Consider the following 13,268-nt stretch of genomic DNA (forward strand, 5'->3'; position numbering starts at 1 on the left):
TCCTAGAGGTGTCAGATGCCCCTGATTTTTATGTTGATTGTTGCTGTCATCAGTGGCTACTTATTTAACTTATATAGCATTTGACAAATGGTTTTTATTCTTCCCTTTATTCTCAGGTCATAGTGAAGCTATGAAGCAGCAGTGCAGGTAAACAGGAGCTTCAGGAGCTGGGGCCTCCCCAGTGCAAAACTGAACTTACCTCCCTGATTGCTGACTAGTCTGAGATCTAAAACTCTGCTAGAATGAGATTTTTCTCTGTTCATCTATTTCAAACCATTGGAAATTCAAAGGCAAGAGCACACACTCACTCAAACACTTTACTGCATATGTTTACATATCTGTCTTTCTTGAGTAAACTCAACTATCTTTCAGAACAAGGACTGTATCTCCCTCATCTTTGCATCCTCACATCCTGGCATAGTGTGTGGCGCATAGTAGGTGATCAAAAAATTTGTTGAGTGATGTAAAGAAAGGAACGTAAAACATACTTGCATTTGAAATTTTGCTCTGCTACTTAACAACTTGGAAAGGTTACTTTATTTTCTGGCCTTCTGATAATTTCTCCTAATTACGAAGAACTTAAATGCTGCTCTATCATAAAGTTAGAGTGTAAATTACTTAGGATAAATTCATAAATTTCAACAAAGGCCTCTTTCCTCCTTCCTCTCTGGGAGGGAGCCCAGCCCTGGCTTCTACTGCCAAGGCTCTGCCTTGCAGGCTACTTAGCACAGAATTGACACCCTCTTTCATGCTGTGAAGGTCTGATAACAGTCACACTGCCTTTCTGCTAATAAAACATACTTTTTAACTCAGTCAGTTTCTCTTTCAAACAGTGCCAGACATTTGTGTACACTTTGCACACCAGACAAAGCAATGGTGTCAAACAGGTAAAGTGGGAGTTTGTCCATCTTCCCTTTTCTCAACATCAACCACAGAGGCATCTGGAGACCCATGTGCATATCTAGGGACAGACATCCAGGAAGACATGAAGAGTCTTGAAAAGCTCCCCAAAAGCTACTTATCCTAGTGATTCTATAGCATCTTAATAAGCTGATGGACAGTGACTGTAATGGGGTATGTGGTGGGGACTTGATGATGGGGGGAGTCTAGTAACCATAATGTTGCTCTTGTAATTGTAGATTAATGATACCAAAATAAAAAATTTTTTTTAACTAAAAAAAAAAGCTACTTTTCCAAGAGTGACAGAGAAGAGGATGATCCCTGATTACGGAAGAGATAATATTAGGGTAATTAAAGGAAACATTGTTACCACAAACAATCTGCAATATAAACAGATTCTAAAAAGGGGTTAGAGGTATAAGCTATAGTACATATTGAGATACTAAATGGGAATTAGAAATTTGGAAGAAGGCATGTGCTGATAAAACCATCCCTGGCGTTGATCTCCTTGTCTTTAACATTATCTGAGCTTAGTCCTCAGTCAAGGAGAAACAGGGAGTTATGTTCTCCATCCGTATCAAGAGCAAAGTTTTGGTTTTCTTCTTCTTTTTATTGATTTGTTATCTGTTGTCAAGTTAGGCTTTGCTCAAGTTTAAGTTCAAGGTGGCCAAGGTCTCATACTACCAAAGCAAAATAATTATTGTTAAAAATTCAGTATAAACATTGAATTTGAATGGGTAAAAATCTTTTGAGTCTGTTTTTTTCCCCATTCTCTTTAAAGACCTGCAATTCTTCAGGTCTGTTGGTGTTCTTGTTGTTCTTATGGCCCCATCCAATTGTTAGATTTCTCTGTTGTGGTCTTGTCATCTCTGTATAAAGCCAGCTAGAGACCTGGTAATAAGGGTAATAAATGCAATTTATTTGGTTTAGAAGATTCAAGGCACAAGACTAAAATTGCCTAAGGAACTCAGTACCAACTCTCCGGCCTCTTGTTAGTTAATTATAGGTTATTATAGAAGGAGAGAACTTGGGAGGGGCTTACAGAAGCTGTATGTTGGAGTTTAAGGAATCTTTTTGAATGTTCTTATTCTCAGACTCTCACCATGTAGATTAGTTGCCTTTAAATAGAGATATGTGAAGACTTTCCAAAGGGCCACAGAACATTAATAGTGTTCTAAGGGAGTCAGTTTCCAGATCCTCAATTTCCCTAAAACAGATTTCCTTGAAAATAGATCATTAGTCCCTTTACAAAGTAATTCCGCACTCTCACCTACCCGGGCAGCACACAATAAGGAGCCTCCCTTTCCTGATTAATCCAGGTTCCACAGACCCTGAGGGGTGCCTGAATTTCCCTTCCTGATACACTTTCTGTTGAAGATGAAGCTTAGAGATAGAAATACAAGGTGCTGGTTCATCTTGGGATTTCTGAATTCAGATGCATGGTGCAATGTGGTGTGGTGATAGAACAATGATCATTTTTGTTTAGTGCACTTTGCCTCTTCATTCTCCAACTAGCAAAGAATGTATCCCTCTTGAATGAAAGTCCAGTAAGGGAAAGCAAAGAAGGTATCAGTAGGAAATACTGAATATAAAAATCACTTTTTTATGCATTTAAATAAAAGTGATTCCTTTAAACTATTCTTAATACTCATCTTACCAGTGTATCATTATAGAATAAAAGCCATCTCAAATAGGCAAAGCAAAAAGGTTAGAGAAGATGATTCTTTTTAATGTGATTTGGAATGGTTTCCAAGGACTCAAAATTTTCACAGGATATTGTCTTAAACATGTGGGTAAAATTCTGATGTGTTTTCTTTCATATTCATTTTGTGTAATTCAGTAAACTATATCAAATTGTATAAGAAGTATTTATTCCACCTACAATCAAGCCTCTTCTAATTTTGTTCTATAAAATTCTTAATAATTTTTATATCTTTTTAACAAAACACTAAAGTAGCATGCTGGCTGTCATATCAAGATATGACAGGATGTATCTTTTTCTTTCATTAAAGGTCTAACAAAAGTGTAAATATGATTAATCCCACCAAAAATTCATTTCCAACAAGAACTGTGGTATATATTTAAAATTTATTTTTCAAAATTTGTATGTTTGTTATTTTGAACACTGGCATTCAATTTATGAGATTTGTTCAAATGCACAAATAATAGATGTAATAGGAACTCCTTCCAGAATATTTTTAATGCCTTATGTTCACAGGAAATAAAACAAATTCTAAAATTTCTTGTGTATGTATATAAAATTACATATGTAGGGTGACTATGAGAGACTTTATAATAAAAAAGTTATTATACTAGGAATCGTATTTATGGAGGCAATTGAACTGGAATACAAGCTTGAGGAGAAAAAGGAAAAATGAAGTATTCTGAAAGTTAAAGAAGAGGTTGTTTAACTTACTGTTAAAATAGGTGATGCTAGGCATGAAATCATTACAGCATTTAGAGGCCACTGGATACACTTGAAAGAGCAATTTAAGAGTTTTATTTTTTAATGTTAATATTTAACACCATGAAGAAAGGATGTCTTTTAAAAATAAACTTAGAAAAGAAAAATTTTAGATGCCAATTAAAAAATGTACAATTGAGCACACAATTTTTCAAATGTCTTTCAGATGGAAAGGGAGACAAAGAACGTGAAGACCCTGAGCAGAGAGGCTTCCCTGTGTCCAGCACAATCTCCCAGGTCCCTGTGGGGCACCCCAGCCCTGAGCTGGTCCAGCCTTTGTGACCTTGTTCCCTGAGACTCTAAGGATCTTGGCCACTTAAAACAAGACCAGAAGGATATGTGCTGGTATGTTTGACATGTATCAATGTTTATTTCTTAATGGCAAAATTAGGAATGATCTTAAGATTTTTCTCCACTTTTATATATTTCCTAACATGACAAAATATTCCGTTAAAATGAGAAAAGAGAAGTTATTTTTGAAGGGTAGAAACAGCAGACCTAGCTATATCCTGTAGCCTTAATAGGTGGCACCATGTTGTAAACTGAGGCTGGGGTGCTAGGGACGGGTTTGCTGTCCCCAGACCCACAGGTGATGGGAAGATGTGGTTTCTTGAAGAGTTTACACACAAGGCCACAGTGACTCACGCTCATATGTAGCTGTTCTTACCTCTGTGGACCAAGCCTTGGAGAATAGAATATTTGTTTCAGGGTATGATGTCTGATGAGAAAGAAAACATACTTTTTTGGCTTTGTATTTGCAAAAGGCTTTTTGAAAACTAAATTAAAAAAAATGGTCTTTCTCCTTGTGCACTACAAGGACTTTTTGAGTCAGGTTTCTAATTAGAAAAACTGCTAATTATCAAGTTCTAGGATGCACTTTTTAAAACATTTTTCTAAGTGGTACCTTCTCTTAATAGTAAATTAATTTTTGAAAATGATGTCTCACAGATATTAAGAATAACACACCATTAAAGAGATTTATTTTTTCAGAGAGATTTATCTTTGCTTTGCTTTTAAACCTTCACAGAAGCAGGACATTAAGAAAAGGATAAGCTTGTGTAGAGGATCTGAGAACTCCTGAAGATAGTAGAGCTACACAGAGAAAGCATGAATGGAGGAAAAGTGCCTCATCCATACACCCCAACCTACATGAGCAGAAACAGTGTATGGTGAGCAAATGAAGGAGTGTCTGGATCTCTAAATTCTCATAACCCTAGAGGCACCCCATTTTGCAATGCATTTGGGGACAATGAAGATTTCACATTCTGCTTACGTGCAATTCTTTCCACCTCGGAGCCGCTTGCCCCCTCACTCCATGAGCTCATTTCTTGTGTTACAGCTGCTACACACAGGTCTTTCCTCTCCATTAGATCAACTAATTGAGGGCAGCATTGCTGACTGAACTGTCTTTGTGTTTTGTACTACATCTCATTCTCAGCTCTCCCCAGTACAGTATCTGGTACTGGTACAAAACAGGAGCTCAAAAAAAGCAAACAAGTCGATGAATGAATAAAGAATGTAACATTCTTCAGTGACTTAGAGAAAATATGTGAATAAAGATACAATAACAGAAAGATAAATGCTGATACTGAAGCAGTGAAACTCCATAGAATTTGAACTTTAAAAAATGAATATTAATCAGATACTAAGAAAGTGCTTTAATTTGAATATGGCCAAGGTCTCTGGATCACTGAGTCCTTGGAGTGAAGTGGAGAGGAGGAAAGAATGGGGCGGGACTGTGAAAGATCACTCGCTTGTCTGGCACTGTCAGCCGCAAGGCTGCTCGAGGAAAAGCACCTCGCACTACCTGGGAGCCAAGCAGGGCAGCTGGAGGGTTCCCGTCACCATTTACTTTCCCTCGCCTGCCTGGACAGATAGGACCAGAGGACAGACGGACTCAGGACATCAGTGTTCGGCCAGTGACACTGGTGCCAACAGCCTGCACGGCAGAATCTGGGCTGCAACCTCCCAAGGCATGAAGTGTAGAAGCTGGTTTTCTCACAGCATATGTAATAGAAAAAATAATTCACTATTTATCTTCTCAAATATTTTACTAGGTGAATTTGACCTGATTCCAAACAACGTATAGCTAAGTAAAGGAGAAAAGCACATCTAAAGAACAATAATGTATAGCAGAACGTGATGACCTACAAGATAGGTCAGACAACCTGTGGAGGCAATTTAGAGGGGTGTGGGTGGGTGACCTTGGGCTAAAAGTTTTAGCATTCTTCCTCTGCAAATACAGCACAAGCCATGCAGACCGTGGCAGCATCTGACATGCTCTCCACATAACTTATATTGAGACTGCTCAAAGTTCCCTCTAAGTGACAATCTCTTTCATATCTACAAACTTTTGCTTTTGCTGTTATCTTGGTCTAAAACATATTTTCCCTCAGTCTCTGACTCCCCAAATCCTACTCATGTTATCATATACAGCTGAAATGACATCTTATATGTAACTTCTCTGAAACCTAATCTGATTAGATATTGTTTCTCTGAACTTGGCACAGTGCTTATAGCTCTATCTAGTAATTTCATATCTCTTTAGATTGCATTTATTTGTGTATGCATCTGTCTCTCAAATCAAACTGTGACTTCCTTCAGCTTATTCATCTCTCTGACCTCAACAGCCTCTATCCCCATGCTCTGAATATAGGAACAGTATGTTACAGGAGAAAGAATCTGGGCTGTGGAGTGCATACCTGGATTCTGATCCTAGCTCAGTCTTATGAGTTGTTTATCTTGGGCCTTGCTTTACCTTTCTATACCTCCAGTTCTCCATTTGAAAATGAATTATGTCTTCTCGAGGTACTGATAAAGATCAGACATAATAAATGTAAAATGTCTAGTATGTAATAGGACAGAACATCTCTAAATGCTAGTGTCCACAACTTTTACTACATATCATTATAGAAAAGAGGTTGTTGAACAAACATAAAGTTATGGTGCTAAGCTCACAGTAGAACCTTATAAATACACCTCGACTTTGACTTGTAGAAGGTGAAGTCCTTATTGCTAAAGACCTACCTTGAACTCTTTCTCAATGTTGGCCAGCACTGCCAGCTCATTGCTAAGTTCTAAAGCTGTCATGACTGGATCTTCACTAGACAATGACAGGTAAGCTGGACTTGCCAGGCCTTTATAGGCATTAATTCTAGATCTGGAATGGCTAAAGGAGTCATGCTTCTGTTTCTGGTTGCATTCACTGCACTTGCAGAAGTAATCATGAGGCCGCTCAATCCGAGCACCCTTCCGCAAGAGGGTGTGTACAATTTCATACTCCTGGCAGTGGGCAGCCAGAATGATTGGTGTCACGTCATGGGAGAACCGGGTCCCATCTTCATCATAGGCATAAAAATCATCTAGCTGGAGTTCAGACTGGCTGGGGCTCGTTGCTAACCTCTTCCCTTCAGCAAAAGCTGGATGACTGAGAATGGCTTCCACAATCCGAACATAACCTTTACTGATAGCTAGAAGTAAGGCATCGCCAACACGAGAGAGGTTTTCTTTCTTGAGAAGAAGTTCTGTAATTTCCAGATGCTCGTTGGCCACTGCCAGCTGCAGGGCATTCTGACCCATGTAATCCACACAGTTAACATTGAGCGATAGGCATTCTTCCAACATCTTCCTCACCACTGGGATATTGCCATATTCTGCTGCATCTAAAAAGCGTTCTTCCTCAATAGATAAGCTTGTTGAGTGATCATTAAACATGTAAGCCGGTCCTCGGTTAGCTAATCTTCTCCCCTTTTCACGGAGAATTGTCTGCCGCCGGTGGGCCAGTCTGTTGTCAGTGCCCCGACTGTAAGAAAATAGAAAGATTGTGAACAAATCATATTAAGATCATTTTAGTGTGCCAAATGACCTGCAATTCATCTAATGCATTTATCGAGTATCTTAGATGCCTAATTATCTCTAGGCCAATTATAATGTAAATGAAAATACATTTATTTGTTAATGGATTCCAAGAATTTCTCCTTTAAGGAAGCCAAGCACTTTGCAGATTTTTAAGATTTAAACTTGGGGTGGAGACTAGCAATTCCCATAATCTCCCTGTGCTATTCACATAGAGATTAATATGTGTATTCCGATTATAGATGGTATAGAATAAGAAAGACCCATAGTCAGTTTCTAATATGATATAGAATATGAAACTATTTTTTTAAAGCAGAGAAAATAGTGAATCTGCTCAATTCAACACATATTTATTGAGTCTCTCTTATTCCAGGGCCAGGGACTGTATTAGGCCCAGGAAAAACAGTGGTGAAAAAAAGTAGAGACTTTTCTGCCTTTATAAATCTTACTGTTTAAACAAAGAAATTGGGAATTGCCACATTGCCTTGTTGTCAAAATATCAGCTGTTGTCGTAATAAACTTATAGCAGTGGTGTGTAGCCTAGTGCTTGGGAGAAAGTGACATGCTAAAAATGGAAGGATGAATAGAAATCAGGTGGAAAGTGTTTTTGGGAGGGTGGGATGGGGGTTGAGTGCAGGTAGAGAACTTTCTCCAGCTGAAGGATCAACTAGATGCTACAGCAAAGGTTTCATTAATAAGTACAATGAGTGCTTAGACTCTGCAAGGTATTGTTCTTAAAATCCATGAAAACTTGAGAAAATTGTGATCAAGGTGGTAGGTAGGAAGGAACACTTCTGTGATGTAGACAGTGGTCAGTGAGGTGGTCAGCCTTCAGTGTAGGCCTTCGTCTGTGGTAAGAAGAGAAAGCGATTCCTCTTCTGATCAAATGCTACAATGGAGATGTATTTCCTTATTGATTTATAATTTTATTGTAAAGTATTTCTTAGTTTGAAGAGCTCAAGCCTTATCACTATTGCTAACTAGAAAACCAGAGGACAATTCCCTGCAGAACAGGGACGGGTCAGGTTATACGGTGGGTGGTGGGGTAAAGGAGGCAAAAAGAAGGGTAAAGATGTGACTGATGATAGGTGTAGTAGAAGTTTCTTCTATTTATGAAAGTTTTAGGAGTCACTGCTCTTGAAAGACTCATACTTCCCAGTATGAAAAGAACTCAAAGAGATCCAAAGACAGCTGGGACAGCTGCCCTATGTCCCCATTAACCATCTTCCTCTCCAATATGGCCCAAATCTCTCTCTACTGGCCCTTACCTATCTTGATACCAAATCTCCAGGCAATATTGTCTATGGCAGTGTGATGCCCAAAGAAGTCAGCAAAATATCAGCAACTCAGAAATAGATTATAGTTCTTCAAGGAGCTGCAAGAGGATATTACCTTATTCAAAAATGTTTTTCACAGATTTTCATTCAGCAGTGAACCCTTTAGCCATCTGGCTTCTTCAAAACTAACAGGCTGATGTTTTATTGAAGAGACAACTTTATAAATTTAAAAAAATGACATCAAGGGCTAATGGCCATACATATACTATAATACTAGTAATTTCTAAGATGTATCTTTAGATGATGTATATGGAACTGTTATTAAATAATAAGAGAATGATTTCTACATATATTTTCTGTAACAGTTGCTTTGTTTTCAATTCCATTTTTAATTTTATCAAAATTATACATGTGCGTATTGTAAGGATTCTATAAGCTTGTTTAAAAAAACAACCAGTAATCCTTTGGTCTTCATTTTCCCCATTTCCTGACACCCAGAGACAATACATTCAACTATTTTAGCTGATTACTTTATAGTTTAAATCCTTATATCCATACAATCAGTAATGTTGCTACTTCTTGATTTTTCAGGCTTGGCATTATCAATTTATCAGGTTTTGGCATTATTATTTTGTGACTTGGCATCACAAAAGTTGAGTGTTAAGCTTACTTTCATAATTCCCCACTATACCTTCAAATCCTTTGTCACACACACTGACATAAACACACAGTCTTCATGGTCCTTTATCATCCCAGTGCAATTATATTTTACCTTTTGTTAGATAACTATTTACATTAAGATGATGTAAGTGCTTTGTTATAGCTATGACAAGCAGTATACTATGGTATCTTTTCTGGGACAGATGCCCTGTGTCCTGATACTGCCCTGCAGTAGTTAAAGATTTTCTTTCTGTATTAATATACTTAGTGTTCTGTGTACCTGTGAGTAATTCAACAAAACTTCTTCAATGTAAATCTTACACATTCAACATATATGTGCTTTTTCAACATTAGCTTCTTGAAGAATCACTTCTGTAGGCTTCCGATCTACTAATCTGTAAGGGCTGTTGTCTATATTTGATGAATGTGTTGTCTTTGAATTTTCCTTTAGGCATCATTCCAAGAATTCTCTTTGCTATTTGTGTAGCTGACTGAGAAAACATTCATGGGAGGTAAATGTCTTGAGATTTTGCATGTCTAAAGGTGACTTTGCACTATCTCCAATATTAATTGGTAGTTTGGCTGGGTAGAGAATTCTAGGTTGACAATAATTTGAAAGCCTGGTTCTGCTGACTGTAGTTTTTGTAGTTGCTATTAAGAAATATGATTCTGGATATTTTCTTTGTCTCTGGTACCCTAAAATTACATGATTTTTAATTGGAGGGAATCTCTTTTCTTCCATAGTTCTGGGCACTCAGTATAAACCTTTTCATCTGAAAAAGAAATGTGTCCTTTTCTGAGAAATATTTCTTGCTTATTTCTCTGATAATTTTGTTTCCTGAATTCAGTGTTGTTTCTGGAACTCCTTTTTGTATGTTGAACAATCTGGAATTATGATTTAATTTCTTATCTTTTCTCTCCAATTTTCCAATTAATTAACTTTTTGCATTATACTTTGGGATTTTAAAAAAATTTATCCTCCAATATATCTCTTGAAATTTTTCTGCTATTATATTTTTAATTTTCAAGAATATCTTTTTGTTCTTCAAATATTTTTATAACACCTTTTCTGCTCTCAGACACACTATCATCTCTTATCTAATTCTGAAGACATTAGTGATAAGGACTCTGTACAGCTCACACTTCAGAGAAGTCACTGCTAAGTGGCTTTTTTATATTTGCTTGCTTTGTTGTCTATAGTTTATATTATAGTTCTTCCTCCAATAGCTAGTGATCCTTAGTAGATATTCTTTTCCACTTTTTAAAAATATATATTAATTCTAAGATTTTTTTCTAAGAGAGTGCAGTTTTCCTACATAAGAATTTGCCAGAATCTAATGTTGGTTTGGGTAAAAGGAGATTCTTAAAAGTGGGTTTTTAGAAGAACAGCATTATTTCAGAGTTAGCAAGATGGATGAGGTAGAAGAGAGGAGAGGTTCCCACGATTTGTTACATGAGCAGCCACCCTTCATCTTCCTTCTGAAATTCTGAACCCTCTCCCCTTCTCTCGGTCGCTTTTCTGTCACTGGTAACCTTGTTAGCCTCTTACATCCTGTCTTGTGTTCTGTATATATTACTTTTCACAGATGCTGCTGCAGAGCAAAGGAAGTTCCAAGAGAGGGGCAGGGGAGGGTGTCTGCAGAGCACAGACAGTGCTTTGAAAAAGAAAAACTATAAAATTGAGGAAGAAAAGAATAAGGCTCAGGAGACTTATAAAAGTGAGGTGAAAGTACTGAGAGAACTTGCAAAAAAAGTTCTCATGTAACTAAAAAAAAGAAAAAAACAAAAGGCAAAATAGTACCAGTTACCAAAAGCCAAGAACCAAGATTTTTTTTTCGTTCTTTATTTTTCCTTCCATAAGAATGGGAGAAATAATTACTGCAGCTTTTGTCATGGGATTTTTCAAGAGTCAATTGAAATTATGAATGTGGAAAGTGCTTAGATTTGGGTTTCATTGTTTTTTACAGCCATAAGAATATGTTTACATGAACAAGAAGGTCATTGACTTTATCATTTTTCTGCTGTTATTCAATTAGAAGACCCAGGAAAAGGCACGAATTGCAGTGATAATTGATGTAAGTGGTTTTTGTTTTTTTATAGAAAGAAAAATTATAATTAGCAATTTGCTCATTTCTGAAGTTTTATAAATTGCTTTCCAAAATTTTATTTGTGCCTATAACACTTCTAAATTTACAATGAGGTACACAGATCTGAGTTGTGATACCTTTAATTCTAAAATTTTAAAATACTGGTTTATGATTTTAAGGCCTATTTATTTGAGTAAGGGCACATTCAATCTTGGCAAATCACTAATCCTAAGGATATGTCCTAGTTCCTTCTACACTTTTATGGCTTTCATACCTATACCTTCCATCCTTTTGAAAGAACAGAAAAGACATTTCCACAGAAAATATTTTCTTTAGTTTTAAAGTACAGAATGTTTATAAAGGCATTGGAGATTGTTTTAAGAAGATAACCACTGCATGGGCAATGAAGGACACTGCTCCTTGCATGGGCAGTGAGATAAAGGGAAAGCTGTTTGCATATTGACAGGACAAAGCACAAGCGTCGTTGTCTCCTTGTCTTCCCTAGCTGCAGTCTAAAAAAGGCTCTATGTATATTATTTTGTCATAAGTGGTGTTGCTTAATCCCTGCCTTTCAAATGCAAAAGTAAAGTGTATGAAACAACTTTTTAAGTAACAAACATTTGAAGCTCTTCAAGAAAGATACTTGATGCTGCTAGAGTGTATTATCCGAGTATGGATTTTATAAGGTCTTTCTGTAGAATTGTATATTAATTGCAATGCAACCTAGAAAAATGATCTACTAGAAAGAAGAACAGCCCAAAGCACTATGTCAACAAAAGAGATATTTTCATTCCAGCTAAAGGGTGCACTTTTGCAAAGTTGGTTTTTCTATTTAAGAAAAGTATTTATAAAGATTTTTTTTATCCACTTAGCCATATTTAGCATGGTTGAATGTTTAGTAACCTACATTTTTATGTCTGCATTTTCTAAATTTATTTTATCACAATATATAAATACTAATGCTAGGAAAGAATGTAACTAGCCACTGTCAGCATGGTTCACAAATATCTATTAGGTCCTGAAATCAGTGGTTTTCACATACCTTATTTTCCTGACTCTCTGTGCTTGCAAAATATAGCCTGTTGCCCAGAGAGTGAAAGATGGAATAATCCATCTCTATTGAAAATGCCAGCAGTACAAATTGGTCTCTGAGTCAAATGACTCTACGCTTAAGTCCAGAGAATGTGCAGTAATTTCCTCTACTTCCTGTTCAAATATGATGCACTTCTACCAAATGGAACTGCTCCTATGCAACTAAGTCCCACATTAAGTATCTAGCTTAACTTTTACTTTTGCTTCAAAAAATCCTGGAAAATACTTGAATTAAAGGGCAATTCTACTAAAGCAGAAGTATTAAAAATGTAAATGGCATATAACTCTTCCAGGTAGCATGGAAGAGCCACAAGCGTAAACTGGTTAGATTCATTCTAGGAAGGTAAAATTAAAAGAAATTTCAGAGTATATACTTTATTGCATGCACAATTGCCCATGGGAAAATTGGACTTGGGTATTAAGAGATTAACACTTAACAGACTAGCAATTTTGCAGACTACTTAGAAGGATGAATGATAAAAGCAGTTTTATTCTAATTTTATAACAGAAGGGATGTTTTTCCTCTGCTCCTTAATCTGTGGCCACACACCCCTGGCCCCTCCTCCAGGGCTGAGGGGGCAGTAAACAACCAGAGTGGTTTTCCTTTGAGCCATGAAAGCAATGACTATTTTGCCTTATTCACCACTGGATCCCTAATGATAAGCAGAAAGGCGTGTTGCAAGCACTCCATACATAACTCTCGAATGCATGAATCTTTCTTCAAAGGAAAAGGTTCAAAGCTTGTTTGTTCCCTAATAAGCAGACAGCAAATCACTATGACATACAAACCCTACACACAAAAAAGGGAACAAGGTTGAATCAAACTGCATCTTGGTGTATATATAATACTTTATATTCATTTCAAATGAGCAGCAAACTCTAATAGAGCATGAACAAAGCTAAAATGCATATTATTTTTAACGGCATCCTTGT

At 36.8% G+C, this 13,268-nt stretch overlaps 1 protein-coding gene across 4 annotated transcripts in view; it reads right to left on the bottom strand.

Annotated features, from left to right (window-relative positions):
• TRPC6 (transient receptor potential cation channel subfamily C member 6) overlaps positions 1–13,268 on the bottom strand; it is a 113,465-nt gene that overhangs the window by 33,703 nt on the left and 66,494 nt on the right. For all 4 annotated transcript variants that reach the window (XR_005028221.2, XM_036902811.2, XM_036902810.2 and 1 more), the window contains exon 2: positions 6,392–7,166. Coding sequence is in view for 3 of the 4 variants with exons in the window: in XM_036902811.2 (XP_036758706.2) it covers positions 6,392–7,166 (775 nt within the window). In the remaining variant the exon portion in view is untranslated. The remainder of the gene's footprint in view (positions 1–6,391; positions 7,167–13,268) is intronic.

This window comes from Manis pentadactyla, chromosome 13 (genome assembly GCF_030020395.1).
Source record: "Manis pentadactyla isolate mManPen7 chromosome 13, mManPen7.hap1, whole genome shotgun sequence".
Lineage (NCBI taxonomy): Eukaryota > Metazoa > Chordata > Mammalia > Pholidota > Manidae > Manis > Manis pentadactyla.